At 36.9% G+C, this 27,865-nt stretch overlaps 1 protein-coding gene across 8 annotated transcripts in view; it reads right to left on the reverse strand.

Annotated features, from left to right (window-relative positions):
• ABLIM3 (actin binding LIM protein family member 3) overlaps nucleotides 1-27,865 on the reverse strand; it is a 168,775-nt gene that overhangs the window by 47,598 nt on the left and 93,312 nt on the right. For all 8 annotated transcript variants that reach the window (XM_074292126.1, XM_074292127.1, XM_074292128.1 and 5 more), the window contains exons 5-7: nucleotides 24,774-24,900; nucleotides 22,844-22,937; nucleotides 7,834-7,921 (exon numbers count right to left, since the gene is read on the reverse strand). In XM_074292126.1, the coding sequence (XP_074148227.1) occupies nucleotides 7,834-7,921; nucleotides 22,844-22,937; nucleotides 24,774-24,900 (309 nt within the window). The remainder of the gene's footprint in view (nucleotides 1-7,833; nucleotides 7,922-22,843; nucleotides 22,938-24,773; nucleotides 24,901-27,865) is intronic.

Below are 27,865 nucleotides of genomic sequence, written 5' to 3' on the forward strand. Positions count from 1 at the left end.
CTTTCATTTGTGAGGTGAGTGGAAAATAGCAGGAAGTGGAAAAAATCCTGGATTAGGAGTCAGGAAATTTCTACATCTTGAACATCCTTCAGTCACTTATTGGCTGTGGGACCCAGGACAGGTCACTTCATCTCCAGAGGATTCAGTTTATTCAATTGCAAAGTGATGTATAAAATGAATGTCTTGGAAGAGTTAATAGATGATTGGATTTGGATTTAAGAAGGTCTAGATTCAAATCTTGTCCTTAGACACTTACTAGCTATGTGTCCCTTGTCAAGTAGTTTCTTTGAGATCTAATTTCCACATCTACAAAATGAGTATCATAAATCCCAGGGTTATTATGAAAATCCAAGGAGATAATGTAATTAAAAGCACTTTGCAAACCTTCCATGTATATTATTTTAATTATCATTATGAAGTTCTCTATGGTGCCTTCCAATTTCATAGTCTATGGTTCAATAACTCTTCTACTTCCAGATTATCTGTTATATTTAACAATCAATATATTCCTCTGATTATATTTGTGGTCATTAACTATATATACAGTTGGATACTAAATAACGTTATATATGCTGTTAAATGCCAGATTTTAAACACAACAACAAAAAGAACATTGAGTGCTAGAGTTGGGAAAGACCTCAGAGATAATTTAATGTCTGTAACTTCTTTTTCCTGATTTTAAAAAAAATGCCCAGAAAGGCTAAGCAATTTTTCATAGGTGCCATTGTGAGTTATTGGCAGAATTGGGGCTCAAGTCTTGTCTCCTTGGTTCTGCCCATTCATTCCCATTGCCTTGGATGGAATGATTTTCTTTCCACTGTTGGGAGTTGCTGTGTGGGCCTCAGTACACTGGCAGTGAGAGGTGCCAATGACAGTCACGTGTACTGCTGCTGGCAAGGGCAACCCTCCCTGCCACCCACACAGCCCCCAGAGTTGGCATGGCACTGACAGATAGCCAGGCATACACAGCCCCCAAGCTTTGGGAGTCACTCTACTTCCCCTATGGCAGAGAGAGCCTGGGACAGATGAACTCTCTATGTGTGGGGGAGGGAGAGAACCCTGTAATTATAGCCCCTCTCCCAGAAGCCAGAATGTTGGGCTTATTAGGTGACAAACCCTTCGTAAATGCAGGGAAGAAAATACCTCCCACCCCCAAAGCTGTTTCTGGGTTAGGTTTGACATTGGAATCTTGCACTCTATTATAAAGCCAACTAGCTATATTGCATAGCTTAACTCTTTCAGCATCTGTCTCCATCAGGAGTCAGCATTACACCATGTTTCTTTGGCACTAGGACTCAGAAAGTAATAGGATAGATAAGACCAGGAAAACCTGGGACCTGCAATCAAACTGTAGGGTCACGTCAAAGCTAGGTGCTAGAATATCACAAAAAAAGTCAGTTGGAAGGACAGGAATGAGAGGGTGTGAACCAAAGAGAAATTTGACCTTAAATTTTTTGGGAAAAGACTAGAGTTATCCCTGAGTATGGTGATTACATTATAGGATTTAAAACTGAAAGAGATCTTTGAATTATCTAATCTAATGTCCCAATTTTCTGGATGGGGAAACTGAGACTCAGAATGGGAGACACTTGTCCAAAGTCATGCATGTAATATATAACAGAGCTGAGCTACAAATCTAAGATCTCTGATTCTTCCACCCCCCCAATCTGGTGCTTTTTTTCATTATAAATAATAAGCTGACTCTGAGGTCTGGTACATTTAAAAGCTTGATGGAAAATGCAAATAAATCAAGTCTTCCAGCTAGAGTGACCTTAATTGAATCTCTGTCCTAGACTGACTGACTTTCCCTTATGTCTTGAATTTCACCCAGGTTTCTCCCACAAATAATAATAGCTAACATTAAGATTGCCTTTTAGGGTTTGCAAAGCATTTAATTACCTCATTTCATCCTTCCAATAATCCTGTGAAGTAGGAGCTAATGTTCCCATTTTACAGATGAGGAAATTTATCTGTGGTAGCCTTCCCAGGTCACATAGCTAAGAAGAATGATAGAGTCAGGATTCAACTTAGATCTTCTTGACTCCAACCAAGTCCAGCACTCTATCCCTAACCACTGTCCTACCTAAATTTCTAAATGATTTGGTTTCATCTCTCTTAGCCCCTTTGTATCAACTTCCACATCCCCAGTCATCTAGACTGACCGCCGTGATAGAGTGAGCCTGGAACTCTAGTAACCTTCCAAGTTCAGACATTTATGTGATAGATCATGAAGTTCAAAGTCAAGGGTCAAGGGAAAAGCAGGATGGTAGTATATTCAGAAGACATGGAAGTTCAAATGTAAGAGTAAGAAGGTATCACTTTGTTAGTTACTGCCAATGGTTCCAGCATGAACATCCATTTCTCCTGCTTATAGAGACCGTGTAAAAGCAGGAAAAGCATAGACCTCTGGCTGGTATCATTAAAATGGTCCTTTATTGGAAGAATTGAGTATTTTGATGGAAGGTAGAATAAGAGAACTAGGTAACACCTCCTTATGACAGAGCAGCATACTTTTGGGGCTAGGTCCCAGTGGCTTTTATCAGATGCCTAATGTTACCCTCTGCTCTATAATTCTGGGAAAGTCTTGTACATTGAGTTGTTCTGACAAGTGCCTGAAGGCCCTAGATTTGTTGTAAACACAATGACTTGAAGATGATGATGATGACTCTTTGACTCAATATCACCTATATATTTTTTCCCTTTTTTTCCTATCACCTATATCTTTGCAATAATATTCTCTTGTCATAAGAGGATAGAGTGTTGGCTTTATACTCTGGAAGACCATAGTTCAAATCACATCTTAGTTACAATAAACAATTTCTCTCAGACTTGAGTCTTATGGCAATAATAATAGCCCATACAACTCAGTGTTATTTTGAGGATCAAATGAGGTTATATATCATCTCTTCTCATTTCATCTCCTCTATCTGCTCTAATTGGATACACACACATACATACCTGTGGCTTTACAAATCTTAAAACATAATATAAATGTGAGTTATTATTCTGACACAAGTCAGAAGTCCCAGGAATCCAGCAATCAGTAGTTGATTAATCCTGACATAAGGTAGGACTAACCCAGAGCTAGGTAGAGCAGCCCTCATCATCATCAGATTTGTTTTTTCCAAAAATCCAGCGTTCCTGGGTGGAGAGGGGGGTGAGGGTGGAAAAGGGAGTGAGGGAGTGGATAGAAACAGATGTTTACCCTTGAAAACATTTTTTTCTCTAATACCTGGAATTATTCCCAGTTGTGCCTATACCATTGCACAATCAGGAAGAACTTTTCCTGCAAGTGTGGTGATGGGTGGTTGTGGGGAAGTAGGATTCACATAGAGACTAAGGGAAACACTTTAAAGACTTCATGGCCTAATAGTCTGAAGAAATGGGAAAAAACCATTGGCTTTGTAGGTGGGAGAACCAGAATCCCACCTGACTGCCTCTAAAATCTACCCTCAGTCTTTATGATTCTCAGAAAGAAACTCTGGGCAAGAAACTCTTCCCCATCCCCTTAGGTCATCTCTAAAATGAGGAGTTTGGACTTGATCATCTTTAAGGTCCCTCCCAGAGTGAATATTACAGAATTTTGTTAATGATATTGAAATTATTATGAAACTATAAAAATATTAGTCATAGAATCTTGGAGCTGGGGGGGACCTTACTAGAAGTTATTCAGTGAAGAAGAATCTCTATGAAAAAGAAGATTGGATATCATGTTACTTAAGTATTAGTTGTGAGAACTGGAACAATTGAGCAGCTTGCCCCCTCAATCAACCCTTTTTAAATCCCTTTTTATCTATAAGTTCTTTCTATACTAACTTCAAACATACTCAAGTCTTTCACATGACTTGAAAACTTTCACTAATCTCTACCATTCTCTTAAACTATCATCTGTATTTCTCCTTTTCTTAAGGAAACTCCTAGAAAAAGCTGTTTATGTTCACAACTTCCATTTCCTCTTCCAAACTTAGCTTTCAACTAAAATTTCTCTCTCAAGTTACCAATAGTTTCTTAATTTCCAAATCTGATTTTTTTTCAAGCCTCATCCTTCTTTATATCTCTGCTGCTTTAGGCCCCCTTGCCTGCCTTATCCTCTTGAATGCCTTCTTTCTGAATTTTCATGAGACTATTTTCTTGACTTCATCAGCTTTTATGGAGATAATGTATCTTTCCAGTCTCTGTATCTCTCTTGAGTTTCATTCCCACATTACCAACTAATTATTAGACCTTTCAAACTGGATATCCCAGAGGCATCTCAAACTCAACATATCCAAAACTGAATTTAATATCTATCTCTCTCATCCATTCCTCTTAGAAAAACTTTCTGTTTCTATCAAAGATATCATCATCCTTCCAGATTCTTAACTTTGGAGTTATCCTTGATTTCTTTTCTCCCTCACCCTACATATTTAATCAGTTGCCAAATCTTTTTTCTAAAATATATCTATCTCTTATGAAATCCCTTCCCTTTGCTTACAGATCTACCTTAATTTATGTCTTATCACCTTTTGGCTACATTTTTGCAACAGCTTCCTATTGATCTCTTTCCCTTAAGCCTCTCCTTATTCTAATTCATTCTACATACTACTGACAAAATGATTTTCTTTTAAGTATAGATTTGGCTATGTCACTTCTTTATTCAATAGACTCTTGTTGTCCAGTTATTTCAGTCGTAGCCCCATTTGGGGTTTTCTTGGCAAACATACTAAACTGATTTGCCATTTCCTTCTCCAGCTAATTTTGCAGATGAGGAAATTGAGGCAAACAGATTAAGTGACTAGCCCAAGGTTACACAGCTCCTAAGCATTTGAGGCTGAATTTGAATTCACAAGATGAGTGCTTATTTTCAAGTAGAGACTGAAAGAATACTTGTCAAGCAAGAGATTTCTCTTCAAATACAAGGTGGTCTAGAGCATTAGTGTTATTGACTTAGAAAACCACAAATTAACATTATCTAAGTTTTGTGGTATTTTCATTTTGTTAAATATTTCTAAGTTATAGTTTTATCTGTTTGGGTTGCAGTAGGGAGTGTTCTGGGTTTTTGGTCTACATGACTTTAGAGATCCCTTCTGAGGCTGAGAGGCTCTAATTCTTAAATTATTCAGGTTTATTTCTTATGTAGTATAGTCAAAAATGTATGTTGGGGGGCAGTTAGATGGCACAGTGAATAGAACACCATTCCTGGAGTCAGGAGGAACTGAGTTCAAATCCAGCTTCAGATACTAGCTGTATGACGCTAGACAAGTCACTTTACCCCAAATGCCTCAAAAAAAATTGAGGAATAGGAAATGACTTATTGTCAGCATTGGAACTCAAATGAGAATTAAAGTGCTAAAACAGGTCTTATATAAACTATCCAATTCAATCCTTTATTTTATAGAAACCTCTGTAGCTAGTAGTATGCTAGTAAATATTTAACAACCAGCTCCCCAGAAAAAAAAGTTCACAAAAAAAGCTTTTAAAGTTCATACTGACAATTTAATAATTAGCTCAATCTACCTGGTTTAAGCTAGTTCTAGCACACTTTTGTCTCTTGGTCTCTGTTTAATTAGAAAGATTTGTGCAATATAATGTGGTAAGGCCTTGAGTAATTCCAGTGATTAGAAGTTTCTGAATCTCTAATCATTAAAATTCTTATGTTGACTCTCAATCTGTCTGTCACAGAATGATATAATGTCAGAGTGTGAACAAACCTCAATGGTTGGCTATTTCAACCCACCCCTAAACAGGAGTCTCCTCTATGACACAAGTGACAAAGTGCTCATCCAGCCTTTCTCTGAATGCTTTTTCCTAAGATAGACCATCCTACTTCAGGATAGCTTCATTGTTAAAAGACAGACAATAGGGTGTAGTAGAGAGTGGGCTGGCCTTGGCAGGATGAAGAGCTAAAGACACATCTTGCCTCTGACCCATACTATGTAACTCTATGGCCCTCTGGGTGCCTGAGACAACTCTCTAAGGCTTCAAATGAGAGCTGAGCCTCCACTATGTATTGGTAGAGTTTCTACACCAGGAATTCTTCACACATATGTAATCACAGGCTGGATTCCTCATTTCATTACCCTCTTCCACCTCCTCCCTCACTCCCACATACACATAAACAGATGTTATGGAATTTTTTCTTCTATTAAGTTAAAATTACCTCTTTGTAGCATTTGCTCATTGCTTCTAGTTCTGTCTTTTATGGCTAGATGGAAAAAAATATCTAATCCATCATTAGTGTTACAGCCCTTCAAATAACTGGATAAAGTTCTCATTATCCATCAATCAATCAACAAGCATGAATGAAAGGCCTACTAAGCACTCAGATAAAGAGATAACAACTAAACACTCCCTACCTTCAAGTAGTTTACGTTCTCTTAGGGAATACAACATTGACACCAGCAAGTATAGTGATGGAGAAAAGGACTGGATTTAGGATTTTTCCATGGTATAAGAAATTCCAAGATAAGAAAACTCTACCACTATATATCTACTATATATTTATATGCTATTCTCCCTCCCACCTTCATTTTATCTATAGTCTTTGTTTTTAGTAGAGTACACCTTTCCATCTGGGTTACAATCATGGGTCTAATCTCACTAAGATTCAGTGAGCCCTTTGATGTCCAATTTGCTCCTGTATTAACATACAGAGCTTAACAGCTCTTATCATCTACTTGCTTGTTAACTTCAGTGGAAAGAAGTCTAATTGTTATTTTTCCATGATGGTCTTTCAGACATTTGAAGATACAGATTATGATCCTCCTCAGTCAAATTCTAGGCACTAGATGAGATACAAAAAAAAAAAAAAAAGTAAAACCTAGTCTGGGCCCTCAGAAATCTCACAGAATAGTGGGGAGGACATGAGCATGAATAACTCATACAAGGCAGAATGTGATGGGAACTAAGAGAGATTCGTCTCAAGTCCACAGAAGGTTATAGTGGCCGTCACACAACAGCTAGCTGAAAAATGACTGCATTTTGGAGACAAAGGCAAGGACAGTGACAATATAAGGAATCTGGGAGATAGACTCAGCCTATCAGCTAGTCATTCCACTCACTGCTACTGGTTGCTGTTCTATTCTCCAAATTGGACTTCTAGACACTATGCCTGGGAAGAGCCAAGTTACTTGGCACTACTTTAGACCATGCAACCTCATTTCCTCCAGAGCATTTTCTGCTCATTTGCTCTGCAAGAGGTTCATCCTTCCTTAGATTTCATGCTTTGATAATTTTATTAAATCAACACTGCCATTATCTCTGGAGGTTGGGGGCGGGATAAGGGTGAGGAATGTATCAATGGACTATTATATTCTTCTTCTCATCTTCCTGACTTCCCTGACTATGATTGTCATAGTCTAACTATCTGTATATCAATATAAGTCCAGCTATCTGCATATCAATCTATTTATCTTTCCACAGAAGGTAGTTTTGTTGAAAATTGACTATGGTTGGTTTCCCATTTCTAGAGTTCCTTGGTAAAGACACTGTATAAAATACCATGATACATTAACTGTTTGAATTCAGTTTTTTGTTTAGGTCTTTCGCTTACAAGTTATCTCTCTGTCTCTCTCTCTATCTTCCCCTCTCCCCTGTCTCTGTCTGTCTCTCTGTCTCTGTCTCTGTCTCTCTAATTTTCCCCTTTAGAATATAAGCTCCCTGAAGGCACTATTGCCTTCTATATCCTCAGAGCTTGGTATAGGTATTGGCACATAGTAAGCATTTAGTAAATGCTTTTCTTTCATTCATCCAGATGCACACACACACACACACACACACACACACACACACACACACACACACACACACACATTCTGTGTCCCATTCCTTCCTCTGCCTCCCTGATGTACATACCTGTAAGGTACATCTCCTCTCCTTCTGTGAACATCTGCTGGCAGCGGACACATCTGGCACAGGCTGGGTGGTAATGTTTTCCTCCTGCCTGTGGATATAAGAAGATAAAAGTAGGCTTCAAAATGGTACAAAGTAGCTAGTGAAGATGGCAGCTGGGACCCCTTGTCTGACCTTCATACATAAGCTGCTAAATATCTCAGACTTCTTAAGCTTGTCTTTAAATAAACAGGAGCTGTCCAGGACAACCCCACAACAAAGTCAGAGTTGTTTTGTACAGCAGGCTTCTGGAAGAAAAGTAGTGATCTTTCTCATATTAGAGCATTAGAGCCAAGTCAGAGAACATTGGTTAGAAAACTCTTATGTTGGATTAGACCCTCAATCATCTAGGCTAACCACTCATTATACAAAGTAAAGAACTAAAATACATTTAAAGCAAGTGATTGGTCAAAGGGCCACAAAACTGGGGTACTATGGAACTGGGACTAGAACCCAGGTGTCCAAACACCTAATTCACTATTCTTTTCCACTGTTTTGTGAATCCATTAGGGTTTTCTAGGCAAAGATACTAAAGTAATTTGCCATTTCCTTTCTCAGTTCATTTTGCAAATGAGGAAACTAAGGCAAACAGTATTAAGTCATTTGCCTAGGATCACATAGTTAGAAAGTGTCTGGGGCTAAATTTGAACTCAGGATGATAAGCCTTCCTGACTTCAGATCTGGCACTCACACCACTGACCCATCTAGCTGCCACAGGAGGTCTGGTCAAATTCCATGTCAAAAGCAATAGTTTCAAAACTATAACCACATTTTAAAAGAATATTTCATGGCAATTTTGGAAAAGCCCACCAGAGGGAGATATTACTCTGAAGGCTCTTTTCACTGTGGATGAACAATGAAGCAATAATGAACACAATACTGATGGCTCAGCCAGATGGAGAATATGGATGATGCTTTTCTAATGAAAATCACAAAACTTGATAGGAAACTTAAAACCTGAAATTCCAACTACACATCAAATATTAAAGCCTTCATCTCATGCTTCAGTTGTGATGTGAATGTGAAGTTTGGTTCTAAGAGATTATGCTAATAAAGTATTATTTCTAAGAGGCCTACCAAACTGGAAAGGTTTTGCATCTAGGTTTAGTGCTGACTATAGTCATTCATGGAGCAGACAACAAATGCAGAAAGGTTTTTAAGTAGATAATTGTGATTAGGGGGGTTATTTTAAAAACTTATTAAAGCCTCCATTTTTAAGGAACTCATTAAATCAAAAGTTTTTAAGGTTTTGTTGTTGTTGTTGTTGTTGTTTATCATGTATTCATGTCAGTCCAGTGAAACTTTGGAATTCTGAGAACAAAATTTTTAAATGATGGAAGGAAGTACTATATTTCAATTAGAAGTTAGTAGAAGGGGAAAGATGTAATTTTTTTTTTTTTTCATTCAACTTCACAGCCCTTCCCTAAAATCTATCTGATTGCTTCATTGTCAGTTTCTGGGTTAGGAACCCCAGACTTAAGTGATTTGTATCAATGAAAGAAATACTTGTATCATGGAAATTCTGAATCCTTGAAGTCTAATTGTGCTCTGCTACTTACTTCCTGTTTGATCTGGACAAGTTAGTTAGCTTCTATAATCTGAAGTTTCCTTATCTGCATGAGGGGCTTGGGCTGGATGAGCACTAAATTCTTTTTCAATCATCCTTTTATCTATCTCTATCATCTATCTATCTATAATGTATTTATAAGCTACAAATGTATATAAGCTACAGTGTGTTAAAGCTACAAATATCTAATATATGTAGCATATATAATATATATAGTATATACATGATGCATATATATTTCTATATTTGTAATATACATGCATGTATACTATATAGTATATACATAATGTTTATTCCTTTTACCTGTACAAATGTATTTGTAGCTTTGATCCACTTTAGCATATATACTTATATACATTTATAGTTTATATATATTATATACATAGTATATAAGTATATATACACATATAGTCTGTGTATTTATAGCTTTATAATGACAAAGCTTCATATGTGTATATATATATACACATATATACATATATATATATATACACACACATATATACATATATATATGTATATATATATATATATATATATATATATAAAAGTCAGAGCTTCTTAACCTTTTTCCATTTGTGATTCCTTTTTGCAATTTGAAGAAATTTTTATGCAACCCTATAGAAACTAAGAAGCTTTGAAACTTAGAGGGCTATTTTGCAGATGAGGAAACTAAGGATTAGAGAGGTTAAATGACTAAGGTCATTAATCCTTTTAATTTTGTTATCTTTGTCACTGCCTTATCTTCTTCACTCTGAATGACTCTTCCTCTATGACTATCTTTTCTAGTCCTTGCTGTCTCCAATTCCCTTAATTAGTCATAATGCAGAACAGATAGGTTTTTGTTTGTTTTTTGTTTTGCTGAGGCACTTGGGGTTAAGTGACTTGCCCAGGATCACACAGCTAAGACATGTTAAGTGTCTGAGGTCAAATTTGAACTCAGGTCCTACTGACTTCAGGGCTGCTGCTCTGTCCACTGAGCCACCTAGCTGTCCCCAGATAGTTTTTAAATATATATATATGTATATATATACATATGTATATATATATATACATATGTATATATATACACATATGTATATATATACATATATATATATTATATATATATATATATATATATATATAATTTATATTTCTCGGTCTCTCTGCAGACACCCTAGTGCTCACAACAACCTCAAAACTAATTAGTTGATATTATGCTTTGAATCTTGTCATGAAAGAGCTGTATGATTTTGGACAAGATGGTTTCTTAATTTTGAGCTATACTGCTTTCATCCTTAAAATGGGCGGAACATTCCATTCATGCCCTGAGTATTCACAACACAGGGCTATTGTGAAGACTAAATAAGGTAATAAATAGGAATGCTATAAAAAGGTGAATTTTATTTTCCACTTTATACAGGGACCTGATTAAATTTTTGATGGCTCTGTGGTCCATGGGATAAAGATTCTCTCTCACTGCATCTCCTACTCCCCCTTTCTTCCCTGCCTCCTCCCAACTGATACTTCTATAGTATCTTAAAGGTTTAGAAACAATCAATGGAAGTAGGCTGGGCAGGAATTATTATCTCCATTTTAAAGATGAGACTGAGACAAAGGGAAAAATTAAGTTGTTTGGCCAAGGTATTTTTGTTGATTAGTGGCAATGCTGAACTTTGAAAGCAGGTCTCCAATGTGCTGTCTACACCATGTTTATCCAGTGAGTGGGAAAAATAATGACTACAGAAGGAGGTCAGAAAAGATGGAGAGACAGAGAATTGGCTTGTCTAGTAAGGACTCAAGGAGACCACAGGAGCAAAACTATAGAGATAAGATAGGGCAAGGTCCATCTAGGGGACTGTGAGATCATTTGAGCTATAAGGGAAGATTCATGTAGGGCTTTTGTAGGGCAACAAACCTGACACTGAAAAACTTCAAATTCTAAATCATTAACCCACTCTTTCAAACTATTGGATAAAACTGATGTTGAGAAACTGACAATGAAGCAATCAACAAACATTTATTGATAAAAAGCCAGGTAGCCAAGTGACGATCATCAGATGGTGAAGGGAGAAAGGGAGTAGGAGGTTACTGGATCTGAATTTTGTTCTGTTACAGCATAATGTGAACCCCAGATCTCTGGCATAAATCATATTTTTCAACATGAGTTTAGGAAGTGCAAATTCACACACACCAAGTAATATTGTGGGGAAAAATAGATATAGAAATTATTTGCTCTAGCATTACACTTTTATTCATCCTTATTTCAAAAAGTCTTTGGTTTCATCAGGATGGAACTACCCAGCCCTAGCCTTCCCATAACAGTAGATAACATTTATTGTAAATAATATTTATCAATAGCTTTAAGGTTTGCAAAATACTTTGTGTACATTTTCTCATTCTATCCCCATCAAAATAACTTTGTGAAGTTAAGTGATCCAATTGTTATTACCTCCACTTTATAGGGAAAGGAATTGAGGCAGAACATTTAACTGGGTCCAAGGCCATACAGCTAGTAAATAGCCAGGCTTTTCAGGGCAACACTCTATGTTCTGTGTTATGCTACTTCTCTAAATAGTTCTTTGCAAGTCATTGTATCCAAAAATGTCACCACCTGAAGGCCAATCTATAAGTGGTAAGCCTGTTCATCCCACTGAATTCAGAGAGTGGAGAACACAGTTCATCCATGATCAGACACCATGAACTGAATTTATAGCAGGAAAGGACTTCCTCTGCTCTCATTCTTATTCCCTAGACTGAGGTTTCTCTTGATCCACAGTTATTTGTTTCTCTCTGGATCATTTGTCCTTCAAAATTTCACAAGCAGGTTGTGATCCCCACCAGAGTTGGGAGTCTAATCCATGGCGAATTTGGAGCCAAGATTCCAAGCAGGATGTTACAGCTAACCAGCTCAGCATGGAAGCCCAGAGATGCCAGGGTGCTTGGTACTGGAACTTGAGGGGGTGATTTGGACTTGAAACTTGGGACTGTGCTCTACAGCAAGCCTTCTTAATTTGTTTTCATTTGTAACCCCCTTTTCATCTAGGAAATGTTTATGTGACTCCAGGTATTATAGATATATATATATAAAATAGGCATACCAATCAAACATTTACTGATAATAAATCGTAATTCTGCAACTCTCACATTCAGTTATGTGACCCCATATGGGGTTACAACCCACAGTTTAAGAAGCTTTGCTCTACAGGAACCAAGCTAAACCTTGAACTTAATCCCCTTCTCTTCCCCACAGGCTGAGATGGGGGGGAGGGGAAGGATTAAGCATCACATGTTAGAATGACTATATTTGTGATGATACTTTTGAAATAAATATTTTAAAGCCAACCAGATAGTGCAGTATATAGAACACTGAGCCCAAAGAAAGGAATACCTGAATTCGAATCCTACTTGTATCAGATGCTTACAAACTGTGTGATCCTAGACAAGTTATCCTTATTTTTTTAATTCTGTAAAATGGAGCTAATAATGGTACCTACCTCTCAGAAGTTAGATATGTAAATAATTTAACACAATGCTTGTTACATAGTATTTGTTGTGTTCAGTGGTTTTCAGTTGTATCCAATATCTGATTCCTCATAACTATGTTTGGGGTTTTCTTGGCAAAAATACTAGAGTGGTTTGCCATTTCCTTCTTTAGCTCATTTTATAGATGAGGAAATAGGCAAATAGGGTTAAGTGCATCACATAGCTAGTTCAGAGTCTGAGGACATATCTGAACTCAGGAAGAACTGAAATCAAATCCTATCTCAGATGCTTACAACCTGTGTGACCCTGGGCAAGTTAACCTTAATTTCCTTAGAATGGGGATAATAATAGTACCTACCTTGTGTTGTGAAGATCAATTGAGATAACATTTATAAATAACTTAACTCAGTTCCTGGCACATAGTAGGTGATTAATAAATACTTACTCCCTTCTCTTTCCTTTCCTTAATCTTGCTGGACCACAGACACAAATACCTCACTAAGAAAAGACTAATAGGATCTTCTGGTGCGTTAGTTTTTTGAAGATTACCTTCAAGAACTCAGGTTGTCTGCACATCACAGTGCACATTATTTAGTCATTTGATGGAGTAGTATTTAGTTATATAAAATGAAAACTAATGATGCTTTTTGTTGCTTTCCTTCCTCTCTTTGGACTTTTTATTGAATACAGTATACATTTCAGAGGGAATAAATAGTGCTGGTCAATTAAAAGTTCATTTTGAGGAGGCATTTGGGGCTAGCTTAACTTGTGGAGCTGCATGAGCCAGATTCCAAAATGTTTTATTTTGATGAGTTTTAAAAAGCTTGTTAAAAATGCAGAGCCTTCCAAACGGATAATATGGGTTATTACAAAATAAGGAGTATGTAGATTTAGATATTTTCAGAATTAAAGAAGATTTCAGGGATCTCTAGAACAACTCATTCCTAATTGGGAATCTCCTGGAATCACCCTAATAAGTACTCCACCTTAAGATCTCTAAGGAGAGGAAATCTACTTCTACCCAAGCCAGCTTATTCCACTTTGGGGCAACTCTAATTGTTAATAATTTCTTCTTTGTATGAAGCCAAATTTTTGCCTCTTCAGAGCATTCATTCATTGGTTCCAGGTTTGCCCTCTGGGTTTAAAAGGAACAAGTCTATTTCCCCATGAAAGCCTTTTAAATATTTGAAAGAAGGGGTCATGTCCCAAGTGAGTCATTTTTCTCCTGCCTAAGCAACTCTCTTTGTTTTGAAATTGGATCTCAAAGGTTCTGGATTTTTTTTTAAGCAGTAGTTGTTCCTAGGGTTCTGTGACCCCCGTCACTGAGAAATCCTACTCCCCATTAAGGAAGCTCCATGGATCCCAATACTTGGAGGTGGCAAGCTGTTTTCTTAAACAGGGACCCTGCAGGCCTAATATTCCAGCCCCCTGACAGAAATAATTGGTCTAATTGGTAGCTTGTTCCCACATTGTGTCTTCACATCATCCCAATTACAGGTTCTAGGATGGTAGCAGCTTATAACGAAATGGAAGATTGGTTCCTTTCCGAACATTATTTCCCCCCCCCACACCTCTGAGTTCCTCCTCCTCTTTCCCAAATAAAAGGATCCCTGGAGGAAGAAAAGGCTGTAATGCTTTTAGGGCAACTGATATTTAAAGAGGGAATCCTATACATCAGGAAATAAGAAGGAATGTTTTAGGAAATAAGGTTCAATAAGAAATCAGAAAGGTGGATCCACACGGAGACCAATAAGTAGAGTTAAGTCAATGAAGACCCATTTTAAGAGATTCAGAATAGGGTCTTTGCCAGAGATTTTTTGGTAAGAACATAGTAGGAAAAAGGAGGAAGGACTGTAATAATTGGTAGGGTGTCCTGGTAGCAACCATTAAGACCCCTTAGGTTGCCAATAGGGGAAGAAAAGAAGGAGGGCTTTAGGGAGAGTTAAAAGTCATGGAATAGATATAGAGAAAAAAAAAAAGATTCCAGAGCATTGTGAAAGTGAACATGAGTATGAAGCTGTAGGAGAAATAGCACCAGAGGAGCAGCTAGGTGGTGTAGTACATAGAGCACCAGCAATGTCAGGACTTGAGTTCCAATGAAACTTCAGATACTTAACATTTACTAGTGTATGAGCCTGGGCAAGTCACTTAATCCCAGTTGTCTAACCAAACACACAAACACACATACACATACATATATACATATGATTTTAAAACTAACTAGGTCAGTTATAAATAAAAACACTTGGAACTTTACTCAGCAAAGTTCTTCACTTCCTTTCATAAGATAAAATCTTATGAAAGGGATTTCAGGACCTCAAGTTCTTCATCTTTAAAATGGGGTTGGGAAAATTGGAGGTACTCAATGATCTCTGAACTTCATAGATAGTCCCTCCTATCTAGACTGAAGCAGTATGGCATAATAGAAAGAATATGGGAATATTTAGAATAGTTAAAGATCTGGCAAGTCCCAGAAGCCCTGCTTCTTGCTGACTGTATTATCTTGGACAAATTACCTGACTTGTTTGGCATTATTTCTGTTGATGAAGTTAAGGGATCAGACTGAATAATCTCTATGTTCTCTTCCAGTTTAAACATTCTTTGGGATAAAATGATAAGAGTATATGTAATATGTTCTATAGCCATGAGGCACAGGACCTCAGATTTCAAAGTAACCTTAATGGTCATCTAATTCAATCTGCAGTCTGATGGGTAATTTTACAATATCCCTGACTGGTAATCTATTAGCCTCTACTTGAACATTTTCAGTAATTTTGAGAGCTTACACTTTTATAATGCTTTAATATTCATAAGGGTCAAGTAGATGACTCCGTGGATAGAATTTTAGGACTGGAATCAGGAAGTTCAAATTCAATCTTGGACACTGTGTGACCCTGGGTAGGAAATATAATCCTGTTTGTCTCAGTTTCCTCATTTCTAAAAATGTGCTGTATCTTTGTCAAGGAAATCCCAAATGGAGTCACAAAAAGCCAGATTAAGCATCAGAACAATGTCAAGGTTTACAAAATACTTTACCATTTGAACTACATAGCAACCCTGTGAGAAAGGTCCAACAGGTATTATTATTGTTCCCATTTGACAGATGCAAAAATTGCAGTTCAGAGAATAAAATGCCCATTGGCACAGAATTAGTATCAGTTCCAGGATTCAAACCCAGTTCTTTTCTGACTCTAATTATCCACGCTTCCTGTTATGCCCCATGATCCCAAGTCAATGCATTAAAATTCTCTTCACCAACTGGTTGTTCTTTTCTGGAAATGTTTCATTTATTAATGTCCTTTTCAAAATGTACTGTTCAAAATGGAGCAGAATACTCCTAATGTGGTCTGACCAGGAAAAAGGGAAATAGCACCATCATCCTTTTTATTCACTATCTATTGATTAATGTTGTCTTAGATCACATTTACCTTTCCGATCACATCAAACTAATGACATACTTGGAGCTTGCATATGACTTTGCTAAATCTTTTTCATGTCTCTTGTTTGCTGAGGCCATCAACATCCTGAATCTTGGTCTAAAGTTAATCTCTGCCCTAGTTAAGGATATATCCCACTTTCTGAATCATCAAATACTATTTCATCCCATCATTCTTCTATTCTATTCAAAAGTTTATAGAAGCTACTTTAGATTCAGTGTACCAAATGTGATTTTATGAACCTTGGAAGTATGGGCAGTCATTCAGTATCCCCTCTCAGGGAAAAGAGGAAAGCAAGAGTGAGAGCAAAAGTGAGAGTGAGAAGGAAGGAAAAAGAGAGAAGGAGGAGGAGGGAGGGACAGAGAAGATGATGGATTGATAGATAGACTGATAGATGATATCTCAGTTAATTTCTCTGGGACTCAGTTAACTATAATAAGGAGATTTGATAAGATAGCTTCTAAAGTCCCTTTCAGTTCTATTCTCCAATTTTTCTGAACCTGTGATACTACCAAACTTAGCTCACAACTCACATCAAACAGACAGCCTGTCATAGTTGATATCACTTTATCAATTCTCCATTCTTCTACTGGGAACCTTCTCAGAACTGAAGGGTTTCCTTTTTGTCAAATAAATATGGGTTTAATAAAGTAAATTGTAAAAGTGTTCCTTTATTCTCAGTGTATGTGCATTTCTTTTGATTCCTTAATTACAATAATAGTATCTTAGAGTCAGAAGAGATTAGAAGTCATCCCATTAATTTGTTTGACAGACTTGAAAATTAGGAAGTTGTTTCATAAAGAGATAAAGATATAATAGAGATAGTAATAGAGATAGAAATGATAGAAATAGTGGTAGAGATAGAGACAAAAGTAAAGATGTAGTAGAGATAAAGTAAAGATAGTAAAGATAGAAGTAAAGATCTAGAAAAAATAAACTTAAAATAGTAAAGAGATAAGGGTAGAGTTGATAGAAATAGAGGTAGAGAGAGAGATAAAGAAATATACTTACATATGTATGGATATCTAAAGAGAGAGATAGAGATAGAAAAAGAGATAGATATAAGAGATAAAGACATAAATATAGATGATATAGATATAGATATCTATCTATAAATCTAATAGGTATTTATATATGTGTAATATCTATTTACTTATATATAAAATAAAAACAAATATACATCTCTAGATAGATGTCTATAGCTGTCTGACTAGCTAGTTAGCTATACTCAGTTCTCTGTACTTAGTTCTGTGCCCTCTGGCCAAGTGGAACAAGTCTAATCCTTCTTCTCCTCTATATGTAGTGATTATGTTTTCCTCCCTCAAGTATTATTTATATTAAATTTCTACTTCCTCCAAGTGATTATTTTACACTGTATTCTTGAACCTTCAAACATCTTCTATGCTTTTTCTAGACATGTCTCAGCACATTAATGTTCTTCCTCAAATGGGATGCCCAGAACTAATCAAGATGTTGCAAATCTGATGTATTGAGGTCAAAGGGTAGCAGGACCATTACTTCCCTTATCCTGAATATTACACACCTTTTCATGTAGCCCAAGATTATTGTTTATTATGATCATTATGTTGTATGAGACTAAGGTTCTATTAGTGTAAAGATCTCCCTACTAAAAAAATTCCATTTATCAATGAAGAACAAACTTGTGGCTTTAGAGAATTAAAAGAGATTCTAATTTTAGGTGGAAAAAAAGAAAATAGTCTGGGCTAGTGAGAAATTAAGTGATTTGCCTAAGAATCACAGGGTCAGGATGCATCAGAGGCAAGGCTTGAACCCAGGTCATTTTGACCTTGAAGCAGGCTCTCTAACTACTAAGCCAAGCTATTTCTCCATTGCTATCATTATCATAATTAATTATTGATGTTGACATTAAAATGCATGCCCATTTTGATTTATTATTTTCTCCTTTATGTGTTAGTTATCTCCCTAGCTAGATAGTAATAACTCACATTTATATAGCTTTTTATGTTTACAAAGTGCTTGCTATATTGCCGATAATAGTTCAAATTCACATAGTGCTATCCTTATAACCTTATGAGTTAGTACTAGTGAGAAATTCCCTGTTTCACAAGTGATGAACCTGAATTTCAGAGAAGTAACCTTCAGCTGAAGGTCATGCAAGAGTTTAAGCTAGGGCTTACATTCAGTCCACTGGACTCCAGTCCATTATTCTTTCCATAGTATATCAGGTTGGTTGTTTCTTGTTTTGTGGTACCAACATAAGTGCTGCCCAGCCAGTCAGCAACAAACATTTATTAAGAACTCACTAAATAAATAATTGTGCTAAGTGCTAAGGGCACAGAGAAAGGCAAAACTAAATCCTATACTTAAGGACCTTATTTTCTAATGAGAGAAAACTTATAAATAAATAGGTACATAAAGATAAATACAGAATATATAGAGGACAGATAATCTTAAAAAGAAAGCCTCTAGCAGCTGAGGGGATGGGCAAAGGTCTCCTGTGGAAGATGAAATTTGAGCTAATTCTTGAAGGAAGCCAAGGATTGTAAGAGTTAGAAATAAGGAAGGAGAATATTCCAAGAATGGGGGCACAGTCAGTACAAGAGGGCAGAGGTAGAAAATGGAGTAAGGTGTTACATGGCATAGTAAGAAGGCCAAGAGCTAGCTCATTGAGTATGGAGAAGTTTAAAGTAAAAGATGACTGGAAAGGTAGAAAGGGACGAAAAGAGCTTCATATGCCAAATGGAGGACTTAATAGTTGGAGTTGGAAGTAACAGGAAGCCACTAGAAATTTTTAAATTGGGGATAAGTATGACATGGTCAGACTAGTACTTCAGGAAAATTACTTTAACAGCTGACTCAAGGATGGGTTGGAGTAGGGAGAGGCTTGAAACAGGAGGACCAATCAGAAGACAAAGAGAAATCAGAGAGAAGGCTAACATTGAGGAACATTAGAAAATAGCTTGGGATTGTATGTACACAGGAATAAGGGAAGGAAGGAATCTGTATTGTATGGGAATAGAAAAACTTTCCTGGTACAAAAATAAATTGAATGTTATACAGCCTAGGATGGTGGGACTGAAGAATGGTCTTAAAGAACTATAACTTAGAATTCAGGACTTGGAAGAAGGGAGCTTAGGGATCACTAAATAAATACCTTCATTTAAAAAGGGGTGTAAATTGAGAGCTTAATTAGAGAGTTTAAGAGAAATGAAAGAGCTTAAGTATATGACCAATATCTGATGTGGAGGCCTGGAAGTCATATTCTATAGAATAGAAAACTGAAGACCATAAGAACAGACTTGTCCAATGTCATATAGTGAGGAACTGATAGTCAGGACTTGAACCTGACCTTCCTGATTTCTAGGTGAGTGCTCCTTCAATTACATTAGAAATCATAGGCTATAGTAGAAATTACTATTATAGTAATTTTAATAATTAACATTAAAACATAATACTGTCATAGTAATATTATATAAATTAGTATAATGATAATAGCTAATATTTATATGCCATTTTAAGATTTCTGAAGCACTTTTCAGAAATTGTCTCATTTGATTCTCAACAATAATTTTTTGAAGAAAGTGCTGTTATCATACCCATTTTAGAGATTAAGAAACCGAGGTTGAGAGGGGTTGGTGTGACTTGTCTAAAGTATTATCACTAGTAAATAGTGTCTCAAGGCAAACTTGAACTCCCTTCTTCCTAATTATAAATCCAGCACCAATCTACTATGCCTCCAGGGATATATGAAAGCCTAGAAAGCTGGTGAGATAAGTTAAGCCTTGCAAAAGGTTTGGTAAATGGAATGCTGCAAATAGCAGCTTACTATGGCCAGTGCTGCTGCAGAGAAGCCTAAAAGGAAGATGCAGTGGAGTCGTTGCCATGGTGATGGACCAGTAGGAAAATGGGTAAGGGTCAAGTGCTTAGAGAAGCCCATTTTGAAATAAGTATATTATATCAGTGCCTAAAAGAAAACCATATTTTATCTTTAATGCTTAAGACCTACTGCATTCGTATTTGGGAGAAGGAACATTAACTTTCCCTTGAATCTACCCTTAGACAGGGCTTGGAGCTATCTGATGGTAGCTAGAGATAGGCAGGGTAATTGTGGGCTTGACCGCATTGGGAAATAGGCAGAACAGGATGGCCATGACAATCTACGGAGAGGGAGGAAGACTTCAAGAAATAAGTGGGAATAGGACCATATTTGGAGTCAAGGAACCTGTGTTCAAATTCTGTTGCTTACTAGTTATGTAACCTTAAACATGCCCCTTCATGCTCTCTGAATCATCTTTTCTGATGCAAAACAAGGGGATTGAAATCAAGGGTTCTATAATATATAGAAAGTCCTGATTATAAAATTTTGGAGCTGGAAGCCACCTCAGCATTCATACCTAATTAGTTAATTCTAACTCTGTTACCTCTGTGACCTTAAGCAAATCTATTAATGTTTGAGTTTCCATACCTCATCTGTAAAATGAAAGGGTTAGATTGGAATCTAGTCACTCAATGATTTTGAAAGCCCCTTTCAAATTTAGAACTTTGGGCCTATAATTTTATGATCAGGGATATTCCCTATATCCTCCCTTCAAACAAGTAGGCATCTTATATCTAAGTGAAAACCTTAAGATATATACAACTCTATCTCAAGACAGCCCATTCCTCTCTCAGACAGCCCTGTAATTCTAATATTTTCTCTCATATTGTGTTCAAGTCTGCCCCTCTGTAGATTCTATCTATTATTCCCAGTTTTGCCTTGAGACCAAGCAAAACAAGTTAATACCTTTTCTACATGATAATTCTCCTAGCATACAGGTGAACACCTCTCATTTTTTCTCCTAAATCGCATCTCTTGCACACAGCCCACATTACATTCAATCATCTTCATATAACATGTTTTTGAGGATTCTTCTCTAGATATTGTTATTCACTCATTTCAGTCATGGCTGACCCTTTGTGACCCCATTGGGGTTTTCTTAGCAAAGATACTAAAGTGATTCACCATTTCCTTTTTCAGCTCATCTTACAGATGAGAAACTAAGGCAGAGTTAAGTGACTTTTCCAGGGTCACATAGTGTCTGAGGCCAGATCTGAATTTAGAACTTCCTGACCCTAGGCCCAGCACTCTATCCACTGCATCATACTTTCCAGTTTATCACTGACCTTCCCAAAGGATGGTACTCAAAACTAGGCTTATATTCCAGATGATATTAATTGGGGCAGGAAATAATGGGATTACCACCTCCTTTATTTATGAGAGATAGCTATAAGATGGACTTTCCTATGAAGTAAAATAAGATCCTTGTCACTAAATGCATGCAAGCAAAGTCTGGAATTTTAGAAATAATGTTACATTTTAGGAAGGACATTGACAGATATAGAATGTAAGCTTCTTGAAGACAGAAATTATTTCATTTCTGTTTTTGTATCTCCAGTGATCAGTACCACTCCTAGCATGAAGAAAGTACTTAATGTGCCCACTTTAGTAGCTGACTAAATAACTACATTGTACATAGAAAAGAGGGTAACTACTCCAGGATGGGAAAGGAGTCATACCATATGAGAATCCATAATAGAAATGGGACTGCTCACTTTGGAAAAGAAAATACATGATCTTGGTTTTTGAAGATTTAAAAGGCTATCAGATGGAAGAGGGATTTGGCTTATTTTTCCGTGCCTTGAGCTGAACAAAAATTAACAGGTGAAAATAACCATGATATATACCATGGCTGTAAGACAGAACTTACTAATGAATGAAGCTATACAAATAGAAAGGACTATCCCAAAGAGTAAGTTCTCCATCACTTGAGGTACTCAAGTATAAGCTAATTAGGTGAACAAAAGGGTTCTGCTCAGGTTCAGCTAAGATTAGATGTACTTAGGATACCTTTTAGTTCTGGGAGTCTGGAATTCCATGACTAAACAATTCTGGGAGAATCTTTTGGACAATATTTCCCAGAAATTTTCAAGTATAAAGTAACAAGACAACAAGCATTTATTAATCACATGCTATGTGTCAGTCACTATGCTAAATATGTGAATCCTTATGAAATGACAGAAATTATCATGAACCTCTTCCCCATAGGATAGCACTTATGTCATTAGAATTCACTGATTGAGAAAAATTTTAATACCAAAATGATGTCTGGTGCACAAATGATTTTATGGACCCTTTACAATAACTCTGTGACTGCTCAGTGGAATGAGGTTGAAAAATTAGGTATCCCTCCTATAGAAATGATCCCTGTACAAGTAAGAATTAGGACTAAATGATCTCTAAAGTATCTTCTAGTTCTGAGTCTATGATTATAAGTATCCAAAATGAATTCTTCTCCAGAGCAGGCTCTGCCTATATAGGCTTCCTGATGAATCCCTCCTCAGAGGAATTCCTTCTTTTAGTCTGGATAAAGCGATGAATAGTCATTGGAGTCTAGGGGCACTGAGTCCTTTTTGGTGTCCATTCCATTTCAGCAGGAGTAGAGGGGGTATAAAAAGTGAATTGTTTCCTGTGGCAACTTACCTCTAAGACCCTGCCACTGATATACCGGTCACACGTCTCACACTTAATACCAAACTGGGAATGATAATCAGTCTCACAGTATGGTACTCCATCCCTGTTGGAAAAATTCATGAGAGAAGAGAGGATGAGGAAAAAAAAACTAACATATAAGAAGTAATAGGTTTGGTTTTCCTTTCAATTTCAGTGCTCCCTTTATCCCAATGGTTTCAGATGTCTACCTATTCCTTTGTCAGCTTTTCATTGCCTATACAATTCTCAATTAACCAGCAAATCTTTTAATGTCTTTTATGGAGAAGCAACTAGTTGAAAGCCCCCCCAAACAGGGACTGAAGGGAGAGAGACATTTCTTTCCTTCTTATAATTTCTAAATCCATTCATATTCTTTAATCCTTTATTCCTTCACCCTGACCTCAAATGTTCTTTTGCTTCCAGACTTTGTCCTAATTTTTCAGAGGCCAAGATTTCAGGTGAATAAGTGGTTCCCTCAGAGGTTTCTTGTTAAATAACAACAACTGGAAGAGAGGAAGACAGAGACACTGGACAGTGAAGGTCCAAGGAGATCTAGTGGGGAGAAAATAGTTTCCTTGTACTACAATTCATCAAATATCAATTTCTTGATTTTCTTGGTTGCCTAGTTTCTTATTTGGAGGTAAATTGTCATGAGGGGCCAAGAAGAATAAGATTTAACTTAACAGGACTTTAAACTTCTAGATTTTAAAAGATTATTTCAAAATGGGCACTGTTATTAAATTCTTTTTAATATGGTCCTGGGTAATATTATACTATATAAGGTTTAATAGGAAGATTAGAATAATGAAGAGGACTCCGAAGCAGGGAATCAGGAGATCTGGGCTGGAGACCACTCTGCCACCATCCGTCTCTGAGACTCCGGGTTAGCCATTTTCCTCTTGGGGAAAATAGGTTTCAGTTTCCTTCTTTATAAAATGAAAGAGTTATACTAGATCATCTCAGATAATCCTTCAGATTTAATGCTCCATGAATTAGTTGTTCCTGTCACTGGATCCACCTATGGATTCAGAAGGGCTGCAAAGAGCAGTTTAAGGCAACTCAGTCAGGGGCTTTATAGTGACTGAGCTGAATGGAGCCTGGAGTTTGGCTTGAGCATGGGACTGGATCAGGCTCTGGAGAGGATTCTCTTTCTCAGCTGTCAGATACCTTAGAACAAAGCTTCTTAAACTGTGGGTCATGAAATGATGATTTATTATCAGTAAATATTGGGTTTGCATATCATCTATTTTATATACTTACATACCTGGGACTGTGTAAAAATTTCTCAAGTAAAAAGGGGTAGAAAATTGAGTAGAAAAAATTTAGGACCCCTATCTTAGAACATAGTTTATAGAAGGTCAGAGCTAGAAGGCACTTGACAACATAGACTGTGTGATCCAGGAGAGAATATCAGAGCTAAAAACTACCTTTCAACATAGACTGTTAAAACTGGAAGGTCTTATGTATACATATATAGTATTTAGCTTATATTCTAACATATTTAACATGCATTAGTCAACCTGCCATCTGGGGGAAGGGGTAGGGGGAAGGAGGGGAAAAGTTAGAACAAAAAGTTTTGCAATTGTCAATGCTGAAAAATTACCCATGCATATATCTTGTAAATAAAAAGCTATTAAAAAAAAAGAAAGAAAGAAAGAAAAAAGAAAAAAAACCTGAAAGGTCTTTAGAGACCACTTAATTTGATGCCTTCATTTTATTGAGGAGGAAACTGAAGTCCAGGGGGGTGAAAGTTCACAGCAAGTTAGTGACATAGGTAAGATTCCAACCCAGTGCTTTAGGGAACTCTACCCTTTCCCTGCTAATTCTTAGCATCAGTCTATTCACCCAAATCAGCCTCTTATCCACTCTGAGATCCCCTTGAGATAGGAGGTCACTTGGGATGGGAGAGTCAGACACCCACTTGCTAATATACTCCCCAGTGAGGACAGTCCCACAGGTTTGGCATTTGAAGCAGCTGACATGCCATTGCTTCTCCAGGGCCAAGAGAGACTGGCCATGTTTGATCTCCTCCTTACAGCCAGCACAGTCTAAAAAGATAAAGAAATACCACTGAAAGAAACATTTGGGTTTCTACCTCCTTTTTTCCCACCCGATTATTACTGCATTTATAACAATAAGAACATTTCACATCACATTTTTTGTAGTGTTCAGCTCATTATGAGAAAAGAGGAAAAGCATTTATATAACATCTACTATATAGCCAAACACATTACAAATACTATTTTATTTGATCCTTCAATTTGTTATTATTATCCTTATTTTACAGCTGAGTAAACTAAAGCAAACAGAAATGAAACAACTTGCCCAAGCTTGCACAGAGTATCTGTCTGAGACTAGTTTTGAATTTGGTCTTCCTGACTCCAGGCCCAGGACTCTATCTACTGCACCACCGACTGCCTCTGATAGTAGAAAAATTCTTTGATTAGGAGTCAGAAGCCTTGGGTTTTAATTCAACAAATATTGAAGCACAAATCAAAATTATAAACCTTTCCCAAGCTCTGACAGATAGGAATAGGTGGCAAAGATCTAATTTAATCCCAGGTCCTCTGATTGAGGAGGATTAGGACTCTAGTGTACCACTTCTGTACTGATTTTGGCAGCTAGACGTAAAATGGGATCATGAGGACTAGGGTTCAAATATGGCTTTACATACTTATTACCTGATGTGCAAATCACTTAATCTCTGTCTGCCTTAGTTTCTTTAGCTGTAAAATTGAGGATAATAATAGCACCTACCCCTCAGGATTGTGTTTTCAAGTGCTTTGCAAACCTTAAAGTACCCTAAGGTCATTATTAATTGTTATTTTCCAAAACTATGGGAGTCAAAGATATGGGGGTGATCAGGATGTAACTCAGTGCCAGTTGTACAAGGAAAGACCCCTTATTTTAGAGTCATATAACCCAGTTCAGGTTCTGGCTCTAATATTTATTAGCTGGGTAGTGTTAGGGAAGTGAAATCACCAGTCGGAATTAAGGTTAGGATAGTTGTAGCCTTGTCTCAAAGGGTCATAGTGAGGATCAAATAAAATAATTTGCAAGAAGTATTTCATAACTATAAGTCTGGTATAAAGGAAAGAGTTTTGGCTTTGGAGTCAGGAGGATAAATTCAAGCACTGATTGTCACTCATTATTTCTAGATGAATCTGAGAAACTCATTTCTTTCACAGTCTCAGTTTTATTATCTTTAAAATGAGGGGACTAAACCAGAGGTTCTCTAAGGTCATTTCCAGTTAAACATCTGTGATTCTAAGTACTGGAGAAATTTGAGCTATTCTTCTACTATGGCAAAAATGATGACAAAATTGTTCTTAGCTAGGCATGAATGTGACTTTAGATTCCCAAAGGTTATTCCAGGACAGCCTCTGCAAGTCTCACTAAGTTAGATAGGATTCGAATAAGGGTCTGGTTGTGCATTATCTATCTGTTGTCTAAGGAGCAACTCAACTCAGTGTAGAGAGGCTCCTCACTAGATAATTATTAATGATGAGTTAGTTTTTTTCTCCACAGCAATTCACCTCCTAGGTTCTCCTTATTGGAACCCCTTCATCCAGTCTCTGTTTATTCTAACTCATTTTCCACAAAGCTACCACATTGATCTTTCTAAAACAGAGCAGAACATGTCACTTCCTTTCTCAAGAAGTGTTAGGGGCTTCCTTCTGCCTCTAGGAAAACGTATAAATCCTTCTGGTTGGCATTTAAAATTACTTACTCCCTGGATCTAGTCTACGTTATTTGATGTTTATTCCACATTAATTCTTCTTCCTGCATTTTACATTCCAGGCAAACTAGACTATATTTAGTTTCTGCTATGGTACAAACCATTCTATCATTCTATCTGCCATCCTTTGTACAGATTTTCCCCCATATCTGCACAATGTCCTTATCGCAACTTTTCAGGACTCTAGCTTCCTTCAAAGCTCAGCTCAGCTCATCACTTCTTATACACAGCTATTCTGAATACCTCAACTGATAATACCCACTCAACATATTACTCTATATATGCTTTGCAGAGATCCTATATTTATAGAATCTGTGAATGTACTGCTCCCTTACTCCAACAGAATGTAAGCTCATTAAGGGTTTTTGGGGTGTTTTGTTTTTGTGTTCATATCCTCAATGCCTAATATAGTAGCTGGTTAATAAAGGCTATTAATGAATGAGTGAGTGAGTGAGTGAGTGAATGAATGAAAGGTTTGGAATCTATATCAGAAAAGAGGGTGTTTGGTAGATGAAATCATAGACCCTTGAAGTCGGAAAGAATATAATGTAGTGAAAAAGCGTTATATCCAGCAAAACATCTGAAAAAGAGGAAGCAGTCAAATGGACACATAACCAATGAGCACATTCATTTCCAAAGGCTGGGCACAATAATATAGAAATCCCATTCCCAAAGCAGCTAGCTCCTAAATGCCAGTCTTGTATTTCCTCCAACTGTCGTATCATTTATACCATAGTTTAAACAAAATAACAAGGATAATTGTACATGATTAATGTTGCAGGAATTGTGTTAAGGATTAAAAATAGTTTAATCTCAGAAAGTTCAAAATGGAACTCACTTCCCCCTAAACTTATATCTCTTAAATATACTTTTTTTTTCTGCTGAGAGTACTACTGTCAATTAATCCACAAGCACTTGTTAAGTTTCTATTACATAGCCCAGGCACCTTGCTAAATGACAAGGGTATAAATAAAAGCAAAAGACAGCTTCTGTTTGCAGGGTATATTGTTGAGTTGTTTCAATCACACCTGACTCTCTGTGGACTCATTTGGGGTTTTCTTGGTAAAGATACTAGAGAGGTTTGCACTTTCCTTCTCCACATCATTTTACAGATGAGGAAACTGAGGCAAACAGAGTTAAGTGACTTGCCTAGCGTCACACATTTAGTAAAAGTCTGAGGCCAGATTTCAACTCAGGTCCTCTTGACTCCAGAGCTGGCACTCTAACAACTGCACCACCTAATTGCTCCTTGTTCTCAAGGAGCTTGTCATTTT

Source organism: Sminthopsis crassicaudata, chromosome 2 (genome assembly GCF_048593235.1).
Source record: "Sminthopsis crassicaudata isolate SCR6 chromosome 2, ASM4859323v1, whole genome shotgun sequence".
Lineage (NCBI taxonomy): Eukaryota > Metazoa > Chordata > Mammalia > Dasyuromorphia > Dasyuridae > Sminthopsis > Sminthopsis crassicaudata.